The sequence below is a fragment of the Cephus cinctus genome, unplaced genomic scaffold (assembly GCF_000341935.2).
Source record: "Cephus cinctus unplaced genomic scaffold, Ccin1 Ccin1_scaffold0378, whole genome shotgun sequence".
Lineage (NCBI taxonomy): Eukaryota > Metazoa > Arthropoda > Insecta > Hymenoptera > Cephidae > Cephus > Cephus cinctus.
In genome coordinates this window covers 40,638-68,211 of record NW_014333067.1, presented here as the reverse complement: position 1 = coordinate 68,211, position 27,574 = coordinate 40,638, and the positions used below count along the sequence as shown (strand labels likewise).

The 27,574-nt window shown below is 38.0% G+C and overlaps 2 protein-coding genes across 8 annotated transcripts in view; both read right to left on the bottom strand.

The window, feature by feature from the left end:
- Window positions 1-367: 367 nt before the first annotated feature.
- Window positions 368-7,374, bottom strand: LOC107267242 (forkhead box protein D3-like). The gene has a single exon (XM_015738687.2). It carries the CDS (start codon window positions 6,389-6,391, stop codon window positions 5,276-5,278), a length of 1,116 nt encoding a protein of 371 aa, XP_015594173.1. The 5' UTR covers window positions 6,392-7,374; the 3' UTR covers window positions 368-5,275.
- Window positions 7,375-19,650: 12,276 nt separating this feature from the next.
- LOC107267247 (protein disabled) overlaps window positions 19,651-27,574 on the bottom strand; it is a 28,005-nt gene continuing 20,081 nt past the window's right edge. For all 7 annotated transcript variants that reach the window (XM_015738691.2, XM_015738693.2, XM_015738692.2 and 4 more), the window contains 2 exons: window positions 27,112-27,369; window positions 19,651-26,984 (listed from right to left, as the gene is read on the bottom strand). In XM_015738691.2, the coding sequence (XP_015594177.1) occupies window positions 22,662-26,984; window positions 27,112-27,369 (4,581 nt within the window). In that variant the 3' untranslated portion in view covers window positions 19,651-22,661. The remainder of the gene's footprint in view (window positions 26,985-27,111; window positions 27,370-27,574) is intronic.

Sequence of the window (27,574 nt, the reverse complement as noted above, 5' to 3'; positions counted from 1 at the left end):
GTTTTTATTCATTTTCAATTTTTTCAACATAATTCCAATAATTTGTATACGTGAATCAATTATTAAAAAAAAAACATTTTCGTAACTTTTTCTTGATTTCAAAATGGGTAAGTTTTTTGGAATAGCAGGAACGAACAATCAGTCTGAGATTTTTTTATTTCCAATCTATTACTAATGTCGCTGTTGTTGTATATTCAATGAAACGAACTGAAAACGTAGTTTGAAATTAGTCTGAAGAAAATGGATTATATCTTAATAATGCATTATAATTTCATCCGAATTAAATTTGCCGTGAATTAAACTTTCATTACAATGCAATAGGCGGGATTGATTGAATAAGCGGTTAAATGCTTAATTAATCCTTTATTGTTAATTATTATAAATGTATCACTTCGACACGTAAACTACTCTCTACAGAAATAATTTCACCAACAGTAAGTACAGTTGGTCTTTTATCTATAACTACACATACACGATTGCGGTATTATTTTAATTGAGGTACAAAGAGGAGTTGACTTTAATACTTCAATCAACGAAGTCTGCATACCATTGGGCACGGATAAAAATGATTAAATTCAATGTACGTGATGTAATCAATTATATGTATATTCATCCGTGCTCTACTCATTAATTTAGATTCTATTTAATATATTCCAAACCAGGTACATCATTTAAAAAAAAATGAAAAATAGAATTAGAACGGTGCCAGTGTTCTGTTTAAAATAACGTACGATAATATGAGCATATGTAAAACAAGATACAACGTTTAAAAAGTTATTTTATGTTTTAAAAGGACCCTTCGTAAGGTTGGATTTGTGAAAATAATTAATTATTCAAATTTAACACGAAATATCCGCTGAAACACGTCATATATAATTTTTTTCAACTTTTAAAATCATTTTAGAAAATTGTCATACGTGGACTGGGAAAAGAGATGTAGAAAATAAAAAAAATTGATTGAATACAATTTTGTGCTTGCGAATAAGAAACAGGCTACGTAGTTTATTTAATCCCTTGAGTGTCACGCTAAAATACAATAATTTCACCAGGACGATCACGAAAAATGAAGATTATTGGATTTCAATGAAACTTAGTGTCTTAAAGTTTAAATGGTCGCTGAATTCAAATAAATTTCGAAATTTGAGATTTCATAAATTCAAAACTACGCGTCCAACGAGTCGGATGAAAAATACAAAAATTGTTTGATTTTTCGGGGTCATAGTTTGCGTTATTATTAGGAACAATGTGCATTTATTGGCTAATGTTAGGGTATAAATAATTATTATGTTATTAGACTTCATATTTAACGACCACACAAACGTTAAGATACCAAGTTTCACAGAAATCCGAAAAGATTTTCCACTTTTGTAATTTTGATACACTATTTTACACCCGTCATTTTGAACATTGAAAGTCTAAAGTTAGATTCGCATTTAGCAACCTCAGAAACCATTAGACTCCAAGTTTCATGAAAATCGAAAGAGTTTAAATATTTTTTAATTACAATGCGTATATATGGACATACGTAAGTGAAACTCAAAGGGTTAAGCATGACCACTAGTCAAGTGCACTCCAATGCACATATGAACCAATAAAAGCAACTATTTGTATAGCTTGAATCGAACATTATTTACTTGATTAACAAATATTCAAATGAACCGAATAAAATGATTTTTATCGCAAGTATACGATGAAGTTGAGATAACACAAAATTCATTTAATTAACTTTACAATCTTTGATACAAACAAAATTTATTGGAAACCAATAAGTTTTTCTTAACCAATGCACAGGTGGTATTATCCAAATTTTTTGTTCAGTATAATAATTAGAAAACAAAAGGACTGGCTAATAAGAGAAGGCACCGTCTTTTCAAAATTTATGAACAATTGGAATCGAATTTTTTCATAATTTTGTCATTTATTTTTTATAAGAATAAGATAATTGTGATTGTGAAACTTGGAATTAATTTCGTCTAATGTGTGGCAGTATAAATATTGCATTAAAATTAAATAATTTTTTATTTTCGGAAATCGCGCCTAACAAGGGTCCCTAATCCTCTTAAGAATAATAAAAACGTCATTATGCTTAGGACAATTTGTAGAGTTAAAAACTTTATGGGATAACGAAAAAATAAATATCTTGGAAGATCTCTGAGTTTATTGGTAGAAATTGGAACGCGAATGACACGCAATGATTTAGTAAAATAAAATACTCTTTACGCAAGAAATATGCTTTTACACCAGGTTAACCCCTCTCTTACGTTAATGCAGTTGAGTTCTCACCGTGTGTCTTACGAGCTAATTCTATTACACAATCCTTAGATCTAAAAGTGTCGAGAACATATATATATATATATATTTTATTTATATATGTATACATGTATTTATTTATATATCTTTAAATATACATTGGCATCGATGCACGCATTAATCTTAGGTCGTGTGTTTATCGATTATATCAAATATGATATTTTTTTTTATATTACACATTACAATATTTCCAAGCCACTACGCGTAACAATAGCTATAGGAGACTCACTGTTCATTAAAAAATCAAATGACGATCTATAAAAGTTAGTAAAATTAAAATTAAGATTGCACGATTGGTGTGGCCATGAAATTTGAAAACCTTGAAAATTCTATTAATTCGAGATTCCACGAATATATCAAAAAAAAAAAAAAAACATTTGTATTTGAACTAAAAGTCTTCTTCTAATACGCAACAAAAACAAGTATTAAATTATTATACATTATGTTACATGCATTATTTAATCCGGCACGAGATAAATAATGACACCCGGTATATTTGTGCCAAAACAAAATTAACCTTTTTGGAATTAATATTGTGAACTTCAAATTTCTATAATACAATGAGATACTTTTCGTCACTCCGTGAGATTACGAGGTATTTTTTCTATAAAGAAAATATTACTTTCTGGAACAGCCTAAATTATATTTAAAGGAATTTCCTGATATCATTTATAATTCAATTAAAACGTTTTCTACCCAGTTTTCAATAAAAATCGAATAAAATATTATTGAATCGAGTAATCGACAATTTGCAAGAGCTCTTACGTACATTTTTAAAAACTATTCTAAATAAAAATAATTGCCTTTTCGGCAAAATATGATATTAAAACTTTCTCGTTACAATTTTTTTGGGCGTGCTTTCGTAATCTATGTTGGCACGGGTAGATAAGCAAATATCTTTCTGAATATTTGCTAAACCTAGTATTACCATATCGTATGTACACTGAGCGTCCACTTGGCCCATCATGGCCAATTGAACGGGAGCCATTGGTGGTCCGATGAAAAAATGCGCAGGAAAAATCAAGTGCTACGCAAATATTGGCATAAAAGCTGTATTTACAGAGCTATTATTAATCTACCGCGTATAAATAAAATAATCCGCCGAGAAAATATGAGAATTTTCGGACCTTGAGAAGGACCTCTGTCTGAGAAAAAGAAAAAATATATATATATAGGAAACAATCTGTCAACTGTAGAAATCTATTAATTTTTACTAATTCTTACAAATGTGCCTAAAACAAGGTGGAAAAATAACATTGATCACGTAAAATCCTTTTGAAGTTATTGGATCTAGCATAAAATTTTCTCTAATAAAATTGACATCGTGTAAACTGGGCTGTCTTGCGATGACAGCTCATTTTGCATAGGTTGAAGTGCTTACGAGTAATCAAAGCTGTCCTTAGCTTTTTAAATGGATCGATGTTTTCATTTATCGTTGTATGACGTTTTCTAAGACGAATGCATTGATCCGGATGCAAGGTACTCTTTGAATTTGATTCGATTAGAAATTTTAGTAATGGATGAGACTTAATTTTACGAAAGATTTTCGCAATAATAATCATTACTACTAATGCAATAGGGAAACATTGATCGCTGATTTGCTCGATTTTTAAATAGTTTCAAAATTTAGTGAAGTACACGCTATTCCAAAAAAATTAGATCTTTTGTATCAGCTGGCCCCAGATGGGTCCTTCCCGTCTCATTTAATAATTTGAAAACTTTGCATTTAAAAAAAATGCTCCAATTCACTTCTCGGGATCAATGAATCTACGAAAACGAATTTAAAAAATCCATCTAACAAAATGAACATGACTTTGATATCTCGTGAGCACCTGTGACGAAGATAAGATCGTTATCATCCTACGACGGCCTCTCTTTACATTACGTAAGATTTATTAGAAAGAAAAAAAACATTCTCCCTAGCGCCACTAACTTTGCAGCTATTTAAAGTGATCCAAGGCCATTGGCCCACCTTGTATGTTAGGAAAAGAATGAAGTTGAAGACTAAATAAAACTTCGATATCTTAATTTTATTTTCTCTATTAATAAAAAGTTAAGGCAAACTTTGAGACACGAAAGAAAACTCATCGGTGAAACGACGATAAAGAAAATTCATTATTCAGAGATTCAGTCGAATCTGCGCCAATTATAGCCATACATGATATCTATGCATGAGGATCGAGGTATATTTTTTTACACTGGATGAATCTGCCAATTTACTATAGGACTTTACACAATTCACAAAGAATTCTTATGCATCGTATGATATAATCATCAGTCAAAAGAAACGTAAACTGAACATCATCGAACGAATACAGTATTATTACCGACATTAAAATGCGCAGTGCCTTTATAGTTACAGTTTCAATGTCGTAAGCAATAGTTTCCGCGCGGCGGATTGGGAACGATTACGACTGTTCCCCGGAAAGGCGCCTAACACGATTTCGATCCGCAAATTGCGACCGGTTAATCTCGTGGCAAATAAAGAGTCCCATCTGTCATAGTAGATGTTGAAAACTTCATCAAATTCCTCTTGACTCTCTAGTTACTCGTTAACGTCTCCTCGAGTGTATTGCATCTCCATAGTACTTACGTAAGATTTCTCTGAGGGCTCTGATATCACAAAATATCATAAGATCATTCTCAAGTAATTTAGCCAAATTATTTTCTCGACAATATTAGCCTCATAAACATCCAAGGATGACGTATTACGATACTATGACACCTTTAATATCTTTTATTGTCTTTGGTTCTTGAAACGACTCGGGGCGCAATGTTTTCCTGTTCTCACTATCCCTGCGTATTGTCCTAAGCTATGTATACGCGCTAGCTGAGTTACTGGGAGGGAAAAAGAAGAAGAATGATGATGACGCGGATAAGGATTCCTGAGGAGCAACGAGGAACTCACTTGAAGGTCCGAGGAGAGTCTGGAGTATCAACTGACACTGACACTGATCGCAGGTTATTAAACAAGTGGTGAGAACGCCGATGCCTGACTTCGGATTTCACGATGTTCCGACGGTCGTCTTAAATCCAAAAGACCACCTACTCCGACAGTCAGGCCACTTCCGGCACCAGCACTTCCGCCACCGTTAGCTATGACACCTCCACCGATACCGATACTCTGCTCCGTACTGACGTGCTGCTGTTTCCCGATGAGGGCGTCGATGCTGAAGCTCCTCTTCTTCTCCGAAGATGACGTCGGACTCATCGTGCTCACGCTGCTCCTTGGAGGAGGATTCAACTGTCTGATCGGTGGCGCCGAAATCGGCACGGGTTTGTACAGAGGCGGAGGTGGCTCTAGGAATCCGCCGAGTTTCAAGGCCTCCAAAGCACCGGGAGGAAAGTCCAAAAGTGGTAGGCCAGGCGGTGGCGACAGATACGCACCGGGGTACGGCATAGCACTTGGAGGCCCTCCACCGGGACAAGGTCCTCTTTCGCCACATATCGCGAAAGTCGCCATTATTGCACGATCACGAAGGACGTAGTGCGGCGGGGGCCTCTTGTAGCGCTTCCTTCGTCGCAGGAAACTACCATTGTCGAACATATCCTCTGCGAGAGGATCCAGAGTCCAGTAGTTGCCTTTGCCAGGATTACCTGGCTCCCGTGGGATCTTGATGAAACAGTCGTTCAGCGAGAGATTGTGTCTGATGGAATTCTGCCAGGCAGGAAACTTGTCGTGATAATACGGAAACCTGGACATGATGAACTCGCAGATGCCGCTGAGGGTGAGCTTCTTCTGAGGCGACTGAAGAATAGCCATGGTGATCAGGGCTATGTAGGAGTACGGGGGCTTTATCAAGGACGAAGACATCTTCTCCGTGGAATACGTAGACGAGGATTGCCCTGATTTCTGTCCCGAAGACATCATCGAGTAACTCTTCTTGAAGGCTCTGTTGCGATTCCTGGCTGGTACCGGCGAAATCGGCGTTAGAGGACTCGAGGAGGATTGTGGCGACAATTCATTTTTGTCTAGACTCACCGGGTCCACTATAGTACTGTTGCTGTCGGAATCTCGGTCGCTGTCAATGCAACCGTCACACGAAACGTTCGCCATCATCATCGAGTCCATGTCCATCATTGGTTACGCTTCCTTTTTCTTTGTTTTCACGAACCAATTACGCCATCCTCACAATCACGCTCGATTTCATTTTTCCATGAATATCTGATCTCATCTCGAAGACTCTTACGTCGTAATGAATTTGAGTTGCAGCGCGCGTTCAATCAGATGTCAAGTCTCAAACGGATCTTGAGTCCTTCCCAAGTCGCTTTAGCTGGAGGTCCCTTGAGTAGCCGCAAGGTCGTACTTCCTGAAGAATACGATTGGCAAGTCAACGATAAAGTCTCGATGCATTTCGTTTTCCTGCTGCGGCAAACTCAGAGAGCAGACTGTCATCCGAGTCGTTATCTCTGCACTATCGTCCTCTTACGCCAATAGTTTGTTTCCTCGCAGTGATAACGCATTTTTTCTTCCCAGTCTTCTACACTTCGAGTACACCCTGAGGCTTACCTCGTTCGAAGAAGCTGTATATCTACTACGTCTCTTTAACGACCTTATCCCCTCCTTCTCGTCCGATGAGTCTTTTACATGGCCAATGCCAAATCTTGTTTACATCGCCTTCGACTTTCTTAACACAATTATTCTTTCACAAAGTGTCTTTCTTTTTCACAGCAATATTGTTTTAGCTCATAAAAGAGATTGCACTGATAAGCACGGTATAGTATACCGATTAAATGATAAGAATCATTGCATATTACATCTGCTAAAGCTAATGAAGAGACAGGAAGTGGACGTCATCGCGAGAATAACCGTCACCTTGCACCGATAGTCCCTGACGATGAATCCTTTTGCAAAATCCATATGACAAACCGAACGTCAAAGGGATACACGCGTGACCACGAGGGTCGAGTAATGTTCACGTTAGACGTCGCGACGCTCGAGACGTCTGTACGGCCGAGGAAGCGGATTTCGATAGCGTGGTAGCTCCGTTGGACCTTAACCGGACCAGGGGCGAGACTAACCAGTAGGAAGAGAGGGACAGAAAGACCAAGTGTCTTTTCAAAAGAGAGCGTGCGAGAGAGAGAGAGAAAAGGATTCTGTAGGGGTGTAGGAGAGGATTTGGCGTGCCTGGTAGGGGATAAGGGAGTCAGAGTAGGGAGAGAGGGAATCACGATTTAGGGGTAGCTATGTGCGCGAGCGTCGAGTTGACCCTGCAGGCCACTGTGGGCTTCGCTTTGAAAACATCAAAATCACGTGCCTCCCTCTCCTGGGCTGCTGTGTACAGTGTGTATACAGAGCAGCCAGGACCCCCGTTCCTCTACCGTCTATCACACGGACGAGCCAAGAGGAAGATGAACGCGTTGCCGGTGAATGCGAGCGAGGGTAGCTGCCGCAAGAACAGAATCGCAGGATTTTCCAGGGTTGAGCTGGGTAGAGAGCAGGGTAGTGCCAGAGTTGCGAATTGATTCGAAGGCCTTGTTCGTTCAGGGGCGGATCAGAGGGCGGGCATAGGCATCCCCTACTACGTGGGAACATCCCCAACTCGTGCGGCAACTCGGGAAAGGGCGTCGGTGTTGGTGGCGCCAGAGTTAGGAAAATATAGGGATGGATAAAGGTTCTTTCTAGCTGTACCCGACTGTACCCGACTGTACCTGAGTATACCTGCCTATATTTACGTGAAGATGAAATTGTCGCACTACGGAGCTGCTTTGCTTTGTGCCTCTATGCCGTTAAAAGAATGTAGGTATAATGGTTTCGTATTCATGAACCAAAATAACCCGTCGATATTGCTCGAGAGAATCTTCGAGGAGGGTGAAATTAAACGATGCCTTAACTCGATGTTGCCATTTTTATCGATCGTTTACAATTGTATTCCTTATAAGATTTCCTTGTTTTTCACAGTACTCTAGATTCAGCAATCTTATTCAGCACTTTCAGATTTTTTAGAACGCATATTTCATCAAATTTCACCCGTACTTTGTATTCTCAACGCCGCAACTCCAATATGTTGATACTAGAAACTGTCGTCTACAGAATCGTTGGTAATACAGAACCGATGGTTATCTACGTTCAGAGCCGTCTTAGCGCGACGTAATTATATTGTCATACTAAGATCATTTACTTGACACGTTAGAATCTATTTCCACCCAAGTTCCTTTTTTTTTACAATAGAAAATTATGTACGCTACACCTTGTAATATAGATTTTATGTAAAACCATATGAGGCTGACAGCAGAGAATTTCTGTAAAAATAAAACTTTTTACTTATTATCCGACTATGGTTCTTATGTCATAGAACAAAGATCGTAATCTTATGTTCTTTTCTTATATACTACATAATTGCAAGGTTACGAGAAAAATATAAAATCATCACTTTCATGATATTTATTGGCATTCCCATTTTCTAAACTCCATAATCGCTAATTAACATTCAATTATTTTTCCGAAATTTCGAAAACGTCGAATTTTATGTGTTAAAAATATTCATGAATCTCCAATCGGTCATGGAAACGGTACACGCGAGTGCACTCCACACGTATATCTAGTTGACACCCCTCCAGGCAGCTCAAATAGAATCTGTATTACGCGTAGTTGTACACAGAGACAGTGTAGCCTGCTGGGTGGGTGGACGGACGAATGGATGAACAGATAGATAGCGAACGAGCCAGGCAGCCAGGCAAGCAGATAGGATATAGGATACGTCTACCTGGGGAATCGGTTCACAGAGGAGGCAGAGAGCGAATATTATGTTTACTCGCACACATGGCACTGCGATGCAAATAATCCGGTATTATTGCACTCACTCCGTGTCCCAGAGTAAATCTCTTTCGATTCTTCCCTTCACCGTGCAAAACCCTGTAAGAGCAGCGAGAATTGATGATACTATGGAAACTCATTGTGAGAACGTGTTAAGTGCGGTACGTATGCGTTAATGTTGATATTAAAAGTTAATTATAAATATATACACTAATGATTGAAGACGGGAAAGTAATAATCAGTTTACTACGTTCTGTTTTTTCCCGTGTTTCTTTATTTCCGAGATTTTTCTTCATTTGAGTGTCACTTCAAATTTCTAAGTAAACAAGTATACTTGAAGTGAGTATCGTGTAAGCTATATATCTTAGGCACTAGTTATTATCGTAAAAAAATTAATTTCGCATATATGCTACTTTCAATTCCAAAATAATGGCTACCTGGAAATATTATTTTTTTATCTGCATTCGGTACTCGATTTATTTTTTTTGCAAATACACATACACGTTGGTTCTTTTTTTTTTACGTTCGCGATTACACAAGGCTCTGCTGTATGTTGCATACAGTCAGTCATGCTCGGAGAATGTAACAGGTAATCAGTGCACTTGCGAATTTTTCTACTGACACTGCAAATAAAAAGTGGAATGATATCAACTGAGTGTCAAGGAAATCCAATTGTGTTATACTATGGTAATAATAATTATTATCTTTATTATTATTACTGTCGTTATCAGTATCCAGCTATTAATTACATATTTCTACTTGATAGTCCGTAACGACACACATTCCATATCCAGGCATCGCCGCTACATGGAATTCTTAGAAATCGTTCGTGTAGCAAAGTAACAAAAACTTTTTCGATTAACGCGGGATTGACAAAAGATAGTATTTTTCGTGTTGGAATTGTTTAGCGTGAATGTCGTTCACACAACTAAGAATTCGAATTATTTCGATAAAGCGAAGAAGAATGTTTATCGCGAAGGCATTTCCTAATAACTCGAACAGATTATTTGAGTTGCTAGTCCCAGAAAGGTCCTTTATCATTCCCACGATCCATACCAAAGAAATACAGTAAGTTCCTTTGCCTTTGACATCGTGATGGGATTTCAATAAATCTCACGCCTGCAGATATAAAGCTTCATTCACAGTGCTAGTAAAATATCGTAGCTCACACTCCAATATCGTCGAAACTCTCGGGAAATCATTGATACGCCTACGTGAAGGAATATTTGATATTTCTTCAAATACACGATTTATAAAAAATCATATTAACATATGAAAAATAAAAAATCCAATACTAATTTCTTATTGTTACTGATATAAATATAAGTGGGTGTAAACTAGTCTGTATAAAAGACTATTATTATTGTATTTTGTAAGCGGAGTAGTGATATTAGAAATGAGAAAAAATTATAATCGCAATTCGTTTTTTTTTAAATATTGTATCATTATATTGTACGATGAAATCGTTTTTGATTGTTTAGAAACGTTGTACAATTGTTATTTTGGTTTAGTATAACAGCGATCCCGAATCTCAATCTTATGATGTGGTACATATTAAAAATATTTCTGTATTAAACAACCTTTTAAAGTGACAAGTCAAGATTACTTTTTTTCGATAAAAATGACTTTATGAAAAATCGTGAAATTGGTTCATGGCTTCGTATACTTACCATTTCGCAAAAGCTCTTTGGGTTACACCCAGTTGTCTTTATCAGTGTCATGAAATTTCTGTGAAAATGCATCCAACAAATATAGTTTACTCTCATCTGGTCAGATGAAAACAGAAAAGGGAACGCGTGAAACAGACATTGCATTGGTAAACGGATGGCACTAGGTTACGATGGAGAGCACGACGTACGTACATATGTAGTTGGAGGCCACAGAGTTTTTCGTGTCAAGTTGATCCGCGGAAATAAAGAACTTCGCGCCTGCGCATTAACCATTGTCGCTCCAACGTGAGTAAAGTTCGTAATAAAATTTTCAAAATTTCACACAATACTCTTCTAAACTCGGATATTTTCAGGATTCTTCAACAGGACTGTCAGTCTCAAGAATAGCGTAACGCCATGGCAACGAATCACGATGAAAGCGCTCAGTTTTTAATATAAGCTTCGCCTTTGCAGGAGGAAAGCTCGACCCTCAAAGCCATTTAATATAAATATTTTCAGAGCTTTCCGGGCATTGCCTCGCTCTTTTGTGTGTCGGTCTAGGGGCACGACGAGCTGCTAGCAAGAGGATTTGGATGAAAAGGACTCTGGAGCGCGGACGCAGGATAACGGGAAGGCAAAAAGATAGGATGGCGAGAAGTGGATGACAGGAAGGAAGAATGGAGACGAGAGCAGTTCGTGCCTCGAGAAAATGAGGTAGCAGGGGGGTGGAGGGGGCACTGTATTTTCCAAGGAGGAAAAGGGGAAAACGAACAGACAGAACTCCCTGTATTACCGACCGAGCGATTATCTCCTCAATCTTGAATCCTGGTTAGATGACTAGGGGAGAAATGCTTAGACGACCGCCATTCAATCGCCGGGCGGATTGCGGATTCCACGAGTGCCGCAGTTCGATTCGATTCCTTACGACTCGAGTCGATTGCTCTTTACTGTGGACTCCGAAATTTCCTTTTTTGGATCCTGAATTCCTGATTCTTCGTCTCTTCCTTTTTCTTTACAATCGTACATGGTAGGTCAATATATACATGCATTGGAACTCAATGGGTGAGCAACGATCAAACTGACGCAATCGGCTCGATTGATTCCTTATTTTTCAAGTTTTTTTTTTGGTATACCGGATATATTCAGATATATATATAGCTAATGATAGTATTTCATTTTATTTAACAAACGCAGATGCATTACACTTGACGTGTTTTTGTAACTACCCAATTTGGGTATAGCCTTATAGTTTCACTGAAATAAAATTTAGAAGTCATCCCAGCTATTTTTGCTTATGCAATATATACTTGCGTAAGTATATGTAAATGAAGAAAAGAAGGTTACTGAGGAGTGTTGCATCATACGTCATATTGCACGTGAATTTTCAAAAACCTGTTTCGATATGTAACCATACACTAGACTACAAAAGAGAAGCAAATGTGAAATATAAAGTTTTTGAAAAACCGGTGCTAGTTGTAACAGTATATGTATCTCCTAAAAGAAAACCAGTAGAATCGTCGCTTCAAAACAAAAGATGATCGTTAAACCTTCGCGCATCCGCGTCCTGCCGACAGTTGCACGTCAGTCGCCTGTGAAAATGGGTCTGTACAATTTGCTTTTCAGAGTCACCAAAATAATTATTTTCGACGTAATATTCTTTTATTTATAACCCAAGATTAAAGTATTTTTTCACACTGCATTTTTTTTATCTCGTGAAATATTTTAGAAATAATTCTTATAGTAGTCATACCGCTATTACGATTGAACCCGCATTTTTTAATACTTTTTTTTCATCCCTATTATTCCTTTATTGGTTAAGGATAAGAAATTGTACTAAAAAGAACCAATGGGTCAATAAATCATTGGAATTTATAGAAAAATCCACTGAATTCGCTAATCAACAGGGAAACCCATAAGATACGTAAGGAAAGAATTTGATTAGTCCCATTTTACTACAGGTATACTCTTATACATTTTATTGTATCAAGTAGTCACCTTGTTAGACGGGGTTACTGAATCGTACATAACCTGTGCAGAAACGTATCACTAATAGGGACATACAAATGTAATGTCCGAGTCAGTGATTTCATATACTGTACGAAATATGAATTATTTTTAATTAAACTTAAGGTTTTAACAATTTAAAAATGGAAAATAAATTGTTCCATATTCTTGTCATTAGGTTGTTCTTTATCACAATATAATTTCACTTTCAAAGTTGAGAGTTAATTGTACACTGAAAATCAACTGATAGATTAAATCTTTTTGCAATCCAATAAATGATGATTACGTTACCGATCTAATTAGAATTTTATTTTTTATAGGAATTACGACAATAATTATTATTATGCCACTCTGAAAGTTACAAGAGATGTGTATCTAGTAAGATAAATGCTAACTTAAGTAGTGTAGTGTCGTAACACCGAAAATCAGTCATTGAAACTAATGAGTTTTCGGTATATCAATTACGGTTCTCTGTAATTTTCATCTATCATATGTATGTTTTATCTATCGTTTTATAAATTAGTTAAATTATTGTATGTTAATCATAAAATAATTCATATACATATATAACCCAGTAAGTCTTACCATAGATATCAAAGAGCTGCTCCGTGATAACCATGTAGCCGTTACTTATGGTAATATTAGCTGATAACATTTTTTATATCGCTTTATATCGATCTGCAATGAAATTAATATTGTATAACGTTAAATAATTATAAATCGACTAAAACAGTCCTAAAGCTTCTTAGAGATGCAAAATTGTTACTATTTTTAAAAAATACGAATAAAGGAACAATTAATAAGACTGGTTTTATTAATACGGTTTAATAGGTTTTTTGAAATACAAACTTTAACCACGTATCAGTGTTTTGTAACGAATATTCCTATAGACATTAAGGCTAATTTAATAAAGATTACAGTTCTATTTCAATTCCAAACAACTCCCTTATATTTTATCCACTTTTAACAATGTAACTGAATCGTAAATAAACGTATGCTCGTGTTCAATATGATGATAGACAAGATCTTTGCTTGCACGTCAAAAATGAATTACTCAGAAAAAGTTTGTTTCTCGTAATGCAACGAATTTAAGCTCTTACCATACAATGAATTGTATCTACCATTTTTATCGTCAAAACGTCACAGATATGTAAAATAAAGGTTATCTATGACGTATTTCAATATATCTAATACGTATACATGTTTATCTAGCATTTTGCTTCCTGTATCACTTATACTCTTTCGTACAATATAATCTGCTAAATAGATATAGATATAGTAGATTTGATTTACAAGTTTCGAAAATCCATGTTACATCAATAATGTTATACTAAAACTGACTTTACCTTGTCTGCTCTAATGGAAAGAAAAAAAGCATTTCCTTCGATAATGCTTCAAAAATACCAACAAGACTCGAAATTGCAATAATTTTAATATTTTTAATAGAACTCATAGTTTTTAAATGTTCTCTGTACTCGCTCACTCATCATTGTACGTATCTAAATACAATAGCCATGTGATAGCGTTTGTCAGGTAATTACGTAGATACGGACGTAAAACGGAAAATCTAAATGAAAGGCGTAAGCTTTGTGCAAAAGTTCGAAAGATTTTACGGCCATCTTGGATGTTGGTAAATATCACGCCCCCAAAGAGAACTCGAGAGCTCAGTGAACGTCGACAAGAAGACGAACGACGGCTACTAGGGTGAGTTGTGTACGTGCAGGGGCAATGTGACAATTTCTCAGAGTGAGGGATGGTCAGTGGCGATGAGGGGATGGCTAGAGAGGGGAAGGCTGCACACGATGACGATCGGACTACGCGAAAGACATAGGGAAGCCTCGTAGGGGGGATGGCGTGTTAAACAGCAATGGTGACTGTGGCTCGAGAAATAAGGCAGTGGCTGCGGCCGCTGCCACTGCTACCGTCCGATCAGTAAAGAAGTAAAGTAGCGTGAAGAGGTCTTTGGCAAGCTGGCTAGACCCGCTACAAAGAATACTGTCGGCTTTGCACCTTTTCAAGACGCCGCCTTCCCTTTGGAACACAAAGCTTTCTCTCGTACCTCTTTTTCTTCTCCACCTCCTCCTTCACCCTACCTACTTTTCCCCTTTTCTTCAACCGCGTCTTCTTCTAATTCCTTACCTATTTCTCCGAAGCATAGGGTACCTACTGCTTGGGAAACTTCCATCCTGAAGTAGATGTACAGCTTCGGTTCTTCGCTCTTTCGCTCAAACCATTTTCCTCTTCAGAGACTCTTGACATAGCGAATACTGTCGCGAGACAGCAACTTACTCGCGAGTCTGATGATGGTTTCTATTAAGATATAGCAAATTAGAAATTGAAGAAAAAGATGGATTACAGGATCGTGTGCATCTTTAATTGTACGTATACAAGATATCCGGTAAGGTAGTGCGTAACAATGTGAAACAATCAGAGTTAGATGAGTATGTAAATAATAATTGATCATGGCCTTCTGCACATTCACAGTTTCGACAAATGATATAATCGTTTGGGTACATTTAAAAAAAAAACTCGAGATTTCTTAAATTCTTAGAGGGTTATTAATCATGTTACTCGAAGTATCTTTTATGGATGATATATAAAAATTAAAAATAATGAATCACAATGTACTTGTATGTTTAACCTCTTAGGCACGGCTGAATTTGGCGCGGGGCTGTTTTCTCTGTACGGCAGAGTTCAACGCGAATTACGTGTAAATGATACGGCACTGCAATGTGTGACGGATAATGCTGTTCTTTACACGAGTACATTGGAGTGAAGTGTTTGATCATTAAATTATAATTTTTTTTAAAGATATGATACACGCATTTTAACTTTAACAATTTATTCTAATAATTAATAATACAATTCAGTATGGCATCCGCGAAAGCCACTATAGTGGCGCATAGTGCCTAAGAGGTTAAGAGCTACAATAAGCAACAATAGATTTAATCGTGGAGAGAGTTTTAAGCACCGTGGATAAATCGATGATGGAAAAAATTAATAGAAATTATTTTTAATTTTTCAAAAAAAGAAATAAGTCCGTGTATGTACACAGTTGGGAAAATGCGATCCTTTTAGAGGCGCTTCGTTTATTCTTGCTGACGCAGCAGCTCGCATTGGCCAACCCTTCAGACTTTGTTTCCCCTGAGCTTTATAGATTCTAGTTTTCCTTTTTTTTTTTTTTTTTTTTTTTTTTTTTTTTTTTTTTGGAATTTTGGGTCAAAACGGAGCAACTTCACCAGCGTCATCGATATTCAAATATTCTTGACATACGACTATATTAATAATTTCATTTCGCCGCTGAGTAGGTAACACTCGAGTGAAGGGTTCAACCGATTTGAAATTCAATGCGATGCTAATGTCACGACAAGAATTCCAGTCGCCAAAATGTGAACAAGATGGAAGGCTCACTTGCACAAGGATCGGTAAACACTTATCCATTTTTACCAAGCTTATGGAATATTGATAAACTGGAGTCTATCTCCATGGTGATCGAGTACTTGGCATCGCAATTTTTACATTATTCACTACAAAGCTGAGAAGCTTGAAAGCTATTTTCGGGGATAATTGATAAAAACATTTTTTACTTGCAATTCAATAGGTATAACTAATTGACTGTAATTTCTATGCATTCCCTACTGCTTCAACCACAACTGCTTCAACCACGTGTGCTTATATGTATTTTGTATAATAAAAGAAACTGGTGTCGCTTGAAACACAATTGAATTATACCTTAATTAATTTTCCTGAGCAATTTCACGCGGATGGAACTTCATCCACATGCCATTAACAACCCTTTGGTAAATTTTTATTAAGTATACAGTTTTACACTTCTTAATATGTCTGCATAATTGAAATTCCTTAGATATATAATTTAATTGTATAAATTATAAAAAATTGTCAATTTGGGAAAAGAGATAAGTTCCGAAAAGCCCATGCCAACGATTTTATTAATGTATCATGCAGGATAGAATCCTTCATTATTTCGCGTCGACAAGAAAACTCAATGAAGCGCTTTATGGACATGAATAAGTTTAGCTAGGACATATTGACCTTTCTGTTGTGGCATTTTTACGCAAGGAATGATTAATTTCGATCTTTGAAGAATACATGAATTTATTAAACTGCGGTTATAATTTATAACGAACAAAAATTTCTAAACAGAGTTATTTGCCGGTTACAGTTGAGACTGATCGCGTGACAAAATATAAGATGCGCACGGCCCATCGGCTACAATCCGCATTTCTACGTGATAGAAGAATGTAATCTGATTGCTGGCTATTTTTAGCCAATAACAAGATATCTGCGTCCATATTTAAATTATTGAACTCGATCTAGGCAAATATCATCAGAAAGACTATTGTTTGTCCGGAAGAACAAGGAATCCATTGTAAGAATATTTACAATTGCAATAAACGAAACTTCGATGCAAAATTCTTTAGCATCTAAGCAGCGACAACAGTCCATTGACTGCGGGCTCTCTTCGAGTGAATTTATTGGTAATTTTTATATTCTTACCTTATCTCGAAAACGAAGCTGAATTTGAAAAAGAACTGATAAGTTTTTCATTTAGAATTTATTAAATTTTAACATTAAACGATACAGCTTATTAACTCCGGGACACCCCTATATACACCGTACCTGAAATTTGAAACAAATTGCAGAATTAATAAAATTTAGATTTCTAGAAAACGTACAATTTTCAGATCTAAATTGGACCACGACATTAGCAAATATTCACAACTTTCAATTTCTAAATGCGCATGAGTAAACTTCATTTCTACTAGCAAATTTTAGTCCATAAATCATGACCATGAGATAGTTGACCATGCATCATGGCAAACCACGTTACCGCAACGCTTTATAATTGGAATAAGAGTTACTTGAGCATATAAATATACCACCGCACTTCGGTGACATACATAAACCACACTTAAAATTTCTGCATCCATTTTACTTGTGACCCAGCAATAATCAATATTTCAACATTTAACAATTTCAAAAACTACAGCTGAATACTACAAAAACAAACATGTTTTCTCAATTAAATTATTTCTATTCAGTTTTTTTTGTTTACGGAAACAGTCAATTCAGTTCACTTGATACGTAACAAATATATTATTTTAAAACACCATACAACAATGTTTCGCACGGACTAGGAATTCGAAATCGCAAAATGTGATACCACCTTCAGGATCGATTACCCTGCATTATGAGTCACAGATAAGTTTTCATGCATATCTACGAAAATGACTCTTGTAATTTGATTCACGTTCAACATCTATAAGCATTCGGTTTTCATAGAGTCAATACATTATCGTGAAATTCGGAAATGGGTTATGGATTTGTTACCTCCACATCAACCCATTGTGTATTATACTATACTATACATATATGCATCTTATGCCAGCCATAAGTACTAGTTGCGCCCCCATGGTTAGGAGGTTTAATGTGGCCTCTCTTTGCTTACTACCCTCAGAAATATCAAACTGTCGAACAACGAGCCAACAATCCCAATTATAAACATTTCTCGTGGCCTTTCAGAGTTGCATTTGCTTCAAGTGCGGTTCATTTCGTAATCCCTGCGTTCTGCGCTCCCTCGCTCGCCAGCCTTTTGTATTCTGGCGAACCACTTCACTGTCACTCTCTCTCCTTCGTTTCCTTCTCTTTGCTTCTTTCTCTTCACTTCGCACTCGCCCCTGTTTTACCTCGTTCATTTTAGAAAGCGAGCAGGACGCGAGTACTTTTCTGCCAGAAGTACCGAGCACAAGCACATGCGGGTTAGGTTGCCATACTGCGTTAGGTATATTCTAGAAACTAGCAACGTTGTACAATCGAAATATCAAAATAATTTTATCCCTCATTCTTTATTAGAGTTTCGAATATATTACTACAATCTGTGTACTAATTACCAAGGATTTTTCTCAATTACCTGTCAGCCTGAGGAATTTTTTATCAACAAACGTACAGTATAGTAGATTTATCTGTTTAACAGAATAAAATGGCCTATTTAGCCAGCTAGATTGTGAAACTCGCAGTTTGTGCAATAAAAAATTCGTAAGTTCAAAAAAAAAACATTAACAATAGAGCTAAGTGGTTTTACACCAGTAATGGTATATTTCGCAATTGTTTTAAATCCTCGAGGAGACTCTTAGCTGAGAAATTCTTATGCTTTTATTCCAAGTGAAAAAAAAAAGGATACTTACGTACTTACATGGTAAAGAAGAAAACTGAAAAAGAATAAGAGACGTAAAGGGGGCCACAAGGAAAAATGGCAAAGAAAAAGGAGAAAGGAGAGACGAGGGTGATAATTTGTTAGCCTGCCCGCCCACCCCAAATGCGCGAAATCCCGTCGAAGCAGGGGAGTGTGCATTGTTTCCTTGTTTGCCAGGTGTTTCGAGTGTTCCTGCCGAGTGGCGACTGCACCATTGTGCCACCAAGTCGCGGCAACGGCTCAACAAAGCCTACGATCTAATGCTCTTTTATTGTGCATTGTGCGCGCCAGCTAAATCAAGGCGCGCGGAGGACTGCGAGGGTACACCAGGGTGCCTCAATGCTCCTGGGGTTTGGCGACACTCACGTTGTGACGTTGAGGGTAGGTACTCGCGTACCTACATACATGAGACGCTTATACCTTGCGACGTTTACAACGACAATTATGATACTTGCTTTATTGTGACATTTTTTAACCAAGAAATATTTTATTTTTTTTGCACAAAGCTTTTCGTATCGAATCCTTGTTCGATTCCAAATGGCAAGGAATTTAGGCATACGAAGGATCTCTGCTACGTTTTATTGCTCTTATGTTTAGTTTGAATTATCGTGGCAAAGTTTTTGGAACTTTTGACAGCTGCACAGAAAGAAATATTACAGGATCATGATATGTATTACATTAGAAACGTTTTAGTGTATAAATACAGTAGACGGTGGTTAATGTCAACCAAATAATTTATTCACATACAGAAGAGTCACTTTCATACATTCTCGATCATAGTTGCGTTGTCTTTAAGGAATAATATCCTGCGACAAAGGAATCTGCTGGCAGTGGAACTATGGCTGCCTTCTTTTCGCCGGGAATTTTTGGATGTTACAAATAAGATGAAGTTTTCGAAACCGTGCTTATCGTTCTATATGAAAATTATCGGCGGATAATCTACATGTACACAGCATCTAATATCCATTCGACATTTCAAAATAGAAAAGTTATCCAACCTCAATACTCGTTCTGGAAATATTACAGAGTAATTGGGAATGTCAGAGTTTCACGCAGGATAGAATCCTTCATTTTCCGCGTTTACAAGAAAACTCAACGAAGCACTTTATGAACATGAATAAATGTAGCTAGGACGCATTGAACTTCCCGTTATGGCACAACGCACGCGTTATAATCCGGAGAAAATTTGGGCATCTATTCGCTCGTTACAATTCGCATTCATGACGTCACCTTATTTTTAGCAATTATAACGCAAAGTTCAACACACAGCTGTAGATCCTTTAACCAATGGATCACCTTCGAAGCACGGAAAGAAAGCAATTTATAAACTAAAGAACGAAAGATACAGTTCATACAATTTAATTCGCTTGCACGTGAAGTCAAAGTTTTTACTTCGCAAAATTCATGTACAATTCGTCGTTTAATTTAACAGAATAAATCTTGAGATACGGTTTGCTAACGATTATCCGATTTATGAAATGAGAATAATCGGAAATATAATCAATTAATCGATAATAATAAATATACAATATATTAATATGTCGTTAAATATCTTTAATGTCCTTTGCTTTTTTAAGTAAACCGACGGCGAACGGACGACTGGCGTTATACGAGCACCAGAAAACCTCGAAAACCTCAAAAATCTTGGCGTGCAAAAGGTACAAAGCCCCACGTAAAAAGTTCGCACACTTCTAGCAAAAACATTCCACAAAGATACTTGTATTGATCGGGCAAAAATGCGTAAATAATAATTACGAGTTTTTACAAATAGCGAAAGTGCCGGAGCTGCCTGTCGAGCGTTCGCCGTGAAATGCACATTTTAGTGACTGACTGAGATATGGGTTGCTGGGTCTTTCTCTTTAAAATCACCTTTCACATGTTATTCGGTTATCACCCTGTTTGTATACATATAAATGTCTTCGATTATGGATCTCATTTCACGATACGTTATTTCGAGAAATTGGTATTCCGTAAGACATCAAAACTCGTTTTTTATTTTCATTAAATTTAATACTGTAGAGGAAATCTTAGATGTCGCCAAATTTATAGACAATCTTCTTTCATTTTCATGTTATAATAGTATGTTTTTAATTAATTAATACACGGGATGATTCTATCGCTTTGCCGTTTGATGAAACAACTATAGTCAATCTACGACAGATAAAAGTAAGGCTAAGGGGACTTTTCTTCATTGAAAATTACAATAAGTTGGCCCCCAGAAACATATTTCTGTCATAGAAATACTGTAGATGATAACACAAATTTGGTCCAGCCGTAAGTTCTTAAGCTTCTGATATTTTTTTACATTCAAACTTTACATGTAGAATCAACGTCATTCGATTCACTTTGATCTCTTGTCTCTATTGTCTAAACCCGGATCGATTCTCATTTTGTGAAAAACAGCCATAAAGATTAGAAAACAGGAAGATGAGTTTCCAATTTCTAGCAATAATCGAGCGCATGATCTTTTTGCGCGTGTTTTCATTCGGGCTAATTAATGCTTTCATTTTGTATGTATTTTCCATGAAATGAGAGTATCTAATCTGATCTACGGATATACAGTGGTCCAGGATAGTACGTTGCAGAAATAACGCAATTTCAACTCTTCCACAATGCTAATCCATTCTTCTTTTTCCTTTTTTTGTATTCTTTTCACGAATCACAATAAATAAAGTTTTGTAGGTACGTCTTCCATTTCTCTCTTTTTATGTAAAAAGTGCTAGATTTGCTGTTTCTCGTCGTACCATACGATGGCAAATGCTAATTAAACGGATAGTGAAGTGTGTTGACCTTTCAACCCTTTACTGTATCTCGCCACTCACTAACCTTTACTGTTTAATACTCTAGCTAACCCTCCCTCACCCCTTTGCAACAACCACCCATCCCCGCCACTATTACCCCCCGAGAACCACTCGCCACAGCGTATCCACCCTCTCGTCGGTTCTTCATGCTTCAAGCGATTATGTACAAATATGCGCGTTTTTCTATATAAAAAAAGAAATGAAAAACGGGGACTCAAAATCTAGGACGTCTACGGCCCTGAACCGAAGAACAAGTCGAATTGTCATTATTATCGTCACTTATTATCAACGTTGTCATTATCTGCGTCACCATGTTCGTTTCCAGTCGCATTATATTTGTCTCTCAGGTAAGACGCACAAATTTTATTTCATGATTTCCCTCAAATTTCCGAATTTGCACGTTGAGTCGTTAAAGTTTTCGAAATGGTCGCTATCATTATTGGTTGGAGTTTTTTTATTCACTCTTTAAGTACTACTATCTTTTAAGCTCACCCTTAACTACCGCAGAGCTTAGGGCAAGAATTTAACAATTGCGGTATTCATGGATTAAGAAACATTATCAACCGGCCACGTCACAACGTTTTTGACAAGATAAAGATCGAGTGCTTTGAATAAATAAACAATCTCGTTCATCCATCTAATTTATCGATCAATACGAAACTGACCAATACTTGGTAGAGCTTAGATTTTCGTAATACTACGCTACGCTTTAAGCTACTGTATCAAAAAAGTATAGTAAATGAAAAAAAAAAAATGGAGAAAAGAGAAAATGGTACAATCTAAAATGTATATGCTTAACAATGACAGCCGCATGTTTTTTGTATTTAAAAAAAAATAGAAAAAAAACGCGAAGTATCATTCATTACTGTTCCCAATTTGCGTATAAGATTCAGTCGATTTGGGGGGGTCACTAACTTAATAGGAGATTAATTAAAAAAATCATCGTCATCGAATGGATCGCTTTCCCTGACGAATATGTTAACGGACTCAGATTTCTTGATGTAATGGTCGGTCTTCACCTTTCCGCTGGCGCCCTTCATCTGGCGTGAATTCTTGAGCGGTAACGTGGTAGCTTTTTCCGGGACATTGTCTTCGAGCTCGGATTTGAAGGTGAAGGCATCGTCGTCAAAGCGAGGATCACCGTTAAAAAATGAGTCCCTACCGCTATGCTCCGATACAAAACTATCGTTTGAAGGCGGATCTTTGCTGGGGTGCACACAGCTTTCCTCGGGAATCATTTTCGTATCAGAGCTCATCTTTTGTCTTTCCAAAGGTTCGCTCGATAAACTAGGTGTAGGTGTAAGATCATCTTCGAGATGTCCGGATTTCTTATGCATTTTAGTTCTTGGTATGTCTTTACCACTACGGGGACTAATAGCCGACGGTTCTGAAAGTTTGATATCCTGATCAATTGGAAGTCTTGTTTCAGCTGTGAATGGATCGGGATCGGGCTCTACGTGCTCGAGACTCTGTGAAAAATCATCTTCAAAGGGTGAGTTCTGGGATTTAACTTGCGTTCTACGTTTGTGTCTGTTCATCCTGCGATGATGAAGATTTTCATTCTTAAGTTCAGGCCCCTCCAACCAGTAAGACCTTTCCGGACAGGTATCGTATTCTTGATCGCTACCCCAGTAGCTTTCCCGACTCCTGGACCTGTGTGGACGATGATATGGATCAGAATCGTTATCGCTACATTCGGATCTGGAAACGCCATAAATTGGCCTAGGATCAGTATAGATGGGTTCAAGGTTACGAGCATCAGTCGCGCTGTTGGGCCTCTTCGGCCAGTGCCTTTTTCTCGAAAGGTACCTGGGGGATTCGTCAACATGCTCGGGTCCATAATCTTCCTCAAGCCAGCCAGAAGGATAATCATGAGGTCTGTCCCTACCGTCCCGACAGCAATGACTTTCATGCTTCCGATAAGGTTCGCGCGGAGGGTACGGTGGATAATCAGTTTCAGGACCTCTTCTACCCCAAAACCTTCCATCTTCCTCCCATCTTCTTCTTTCATATTCCCGCCTGGAACATCGCTCCTCGTCGTCATAACCCATACTCTCCTGACTGCTGAATCTATCCCGATCACGCTCGCGATCTCGTTCCCTATCCCGATCCCGGTCTCGGTCTTCATCGTTCCAAAGCATCATTCTTCTTTTGCCACGCTCCTCCTCGTAGGATGGATGATCGTGAGACCAAAATGTATCACGTTCACCGTTCCAAGGTCGTTGTTTGGGTCTGCACTTCCAATGAGTCTTGTAATCCTCGTCGTGATCTTTGTAAGGGAGCGTCCTGTGAAGATAGCGTCTATGTTGCTGTTGCTGTTGAGGTTGTTGCTGTTGTGATAATGGTTGCTGCTGCAGCTCTTCTTCCCATCTTCCATCTTCATACCAGGGTGAAGGATCGCGTGATGTTCTATGACTTACAGTTTTAGTCCAAGGTGCTCCTCTTGATTTTCTACCCTCTCGCGTTCTATTTCGACAATCCCTCTCCTTATCTGTCATACACGAATTAACCTCATAATAAGATCTTTCCTCATAACTATATTCATATCGTGGACCTTTACTACTCCAGGATCCATCATCGCGAAACCTTCCATTACTCTCCTCACTTCCTTCTTCGTCTTTGCATTCGTTATCGCTATCGCCCGAGTGTCGATGAGCGTTACCCTTTAACGACGATCCCTTATGAAACTCCTTGCCATCTGGAGACCACGGTGACGTACCTCCAATAGAACCAGGTCCTTCTCCAAAGGATTTATCCGAGTGAAAAACGTTTGATTCAAATTTTGCCCAGTTTGTTTCATCCTTCGAAGGATCTTTCTCGTTCTTTGTGTCAGGAAAAGGTGAGAAAACGTCCTCGAATCCCGATGAGCTCGTCTTACTTTCTTTGCTGCTACGTTGGGTTCCACTATTGAGCATCTTAATTTCCTCAAAAATATCCATCGCAACCACTTTCAGATCTTCTTCTTGCTTCGTAGGAGATTTCTTCGGACTAGGAGGTGCAGGTAGTGGGCTTGAGAAAAGACTCATAAGATCTATTTCGGCCAGAGTCTTTGAAACAGGCTGACCGGAAGGACTAGAATTTCTTCGTTCCACTTTATTCTCAGTGTTATTTATTGCCTGTTCGGACTCTTCTATGATCTCCCGTAATGCGGCGTATCTATCGCTAGAAGTCGAGTTCGACCCTTTTAATTCAGTTTTTTCTGTCGACACTCCATTAGTCTCTTCTAATTTCTCTGTCACCTCTTCGTCATTCTCCTTATTCGAAGAAATATATTTTTCAGGCTCATTGCTTACTAAAGTCTCTATTATTTTCTCCTCGTTATTTTCTTTAAGATTTTCTTCATTTTCACACTCTAAAACTATATCCGATATAACAGAATCCCTCGCGGCCAGACCCATTTGGTCCTTCAAACTCTTCTCATCCCCTTCGTCTTCTTTGGGCTCTTGCGTATCCATTTTTTCTTCCTCATTTTCAACTTTTATCTCACAAGACTCGTTAAATGAATCCTCAAATTTGTCTTTGGACTGAGTCTTGAGACTATCCTCAGCTAATGGCGGTAATTGCACAGTCAAATTAGCCAAAGATGTTATTGTCTCTACAGAGTTCTCGCTTTGAATCTCTTTTTCAGGAGATCTAGACCGCAGCGAAATCTCTTGTTCCTTAGGAGGAACCTTTACCTTGGCTTCCTCTTCTTTCGCATTATGATCCTCATTCTTCTCTTCCTTCCGGGCTTTCTGATTCTGCTGCTCTAATTCCAATAGTTCTCTAAACACAGCGTACTTATCGTACGTAGACGAATTCTCCTGGTCCTTCATCTCCTGATCGAAATTTGCTTTGAAAAGATGCTCACTAGAGATAAAAGAAGTCTCCACTATCTTTGTACTCTGTGGCGGTTTAGTGGGAGCTGGCAGCGATTGGGACACTGTATTTTTATCACTGTTCGTTTTTTCTTCGGATTTTAAATCTTTATTCGACAACGTAGCTAAGCATTCGGTCAACTGCTGAAGAGTCAGACTAGTCAATTCACTAACAGTCATGTTAAGACTACCAGCTAGTTCAGCCAGATTTGATGAAGTCAGTTGACTGAGAGTAATGTCCAGAGAAGGCTTGGGACTTCTTTTAACTTCTGTCGAGGTCCTGCTCGAATAACTACTCTGAAAAATTGAAGAGAGTGTAGTCGGAGTCATCGATTCAAAGGAATCGTCAATTTTGGAGCTAGGAAAAGTTGCAACAAGTTCTGATCTTTTTGGTAGCTGTGGCGGTGGTGGACTAAAGTCATCGTCAAATCGATTCCTCAAATCTCTAGATGGACTTTTATTCCGTTCCTTACGCGTTGGCGAAGGTGAAGTCTCCTCTCGCTCCAGGAAGTCATAATGGAAGTGACCCTCCGTATACGGTGGTCGTGGTGGTGGCTTTATCACGGATCTGGCAGTTGATTTCTTTGGCGGAAGTGGTGGTGGATTGATGAGAATACTTCCAGCTCCTCTAGGAGGCGGTTCGGGCACTATCTCTAGTTCGGCACTCGAACTAGATAATCTCGAGTTAGCTTCGGATGAACAGGATCTTAAAGGAGATGCCGGAGAATCACTGGTGGCAGAAAAATCTACGGGAAAAGGTTTATCCAAAGATTGAGTTCTACTTCCAGCCAGATCGATATCGAACTCCTTTCTTCGTACAGATTGCAAGTATTTCTTAGGGCTAGGTAGTCTGACTAGTGTTTGGATTGGCTCCGCTGATTCTTTCTCCATTTTATTCATGGCAGAAATAGTTGCTGCTGTGTTAGGTATTGGGTAAGTTATGGGTGCATCCTTAGACGTAGATATTTCCTCAGGAGGTAAGGACACAGATAAAGGCTGATGATGTATAGTCGGGCGCGGCTGACTATAAGATTCTTTCTTAGGCTTCGGTGACTCAGTCTTCTGCAGATGTACTTCGCTCTCGTCGAATTTATCAAAATCTGCGAAATTGCTATCTTCAAAATTATCCGTATTCTTACTCGAGAACACGCTACTTTGAACCTTTACGGGTTCAATTGGTTCCGCGGTGACATTGAAATTCGTCGGGAAGGTATCACCGGAACTGGTTGTTACCAAATCTTTCAGAACCTTTTTCGGGGGATTTTTCAGATGTTGAAAAAAGTCCTTCTTGTCGACGTATGGTTTTATCAATCCAGTACCCAGAGGATCCAATTCCGTAAAAACATCAATCTGCGGACTTTTACGAAGACTCGGCGTGGTACTTGAGGATTCCTGCAACGAAAATATACAACACCGCTCCTAAGAATGACGTGGCTAAGAGTTACGGTTAACGAAAAGTCATTACATCAAATTTATAATTTCAAAATATATGTAAATAATATATCGTTCATAAACTTACGTTTTCCTTATCGTTCTCAGCAGTGGAGTTCTTCGCCAAGCTAGACAATTCACCTTCGTTGAAAAGATTCTCCGTTTCCTTATCAAACCAGTGAATCGAGCCTTGAGGTGGACCCTGAGGAGGTGGAGTCTTACTAGCCAAGATAGTAGCTGGACTAGAGCTGGAGGACGTTACCGGGACGGTCTGTTGCCGCTCAAGATGGCCCCTTTTCGCGGAAGATGGCGGTGGAGGCAGAATTGGTTGAACAGTTTCCTTTACCTGTAAACAAACGGAAATACTCAAAAATTTACAAAAGTCTTAAAATTCATATTTTTCTTGTTGCGAACGATTTCTTCGTTTATCGTAGCTCGATCATCTCTTTCTGAATTAGTTTCTTTGTTAAATGAATACCTCCTCTTTCACAGAGAAACTGAATACTTGCACGTAACGCTATACAAATATTTTCGTTTTATCAATTAAATAT

Bases quoted from the DNA above. Each gene is read 5' to 3' on its own strand.
- LOC107267242 (XM_015738687.2), bottom strand. From the start codon at position 6,391: ATGATGGACATGGACTCGATGATGATGGCGAACGTTTCGTGTGACGGT.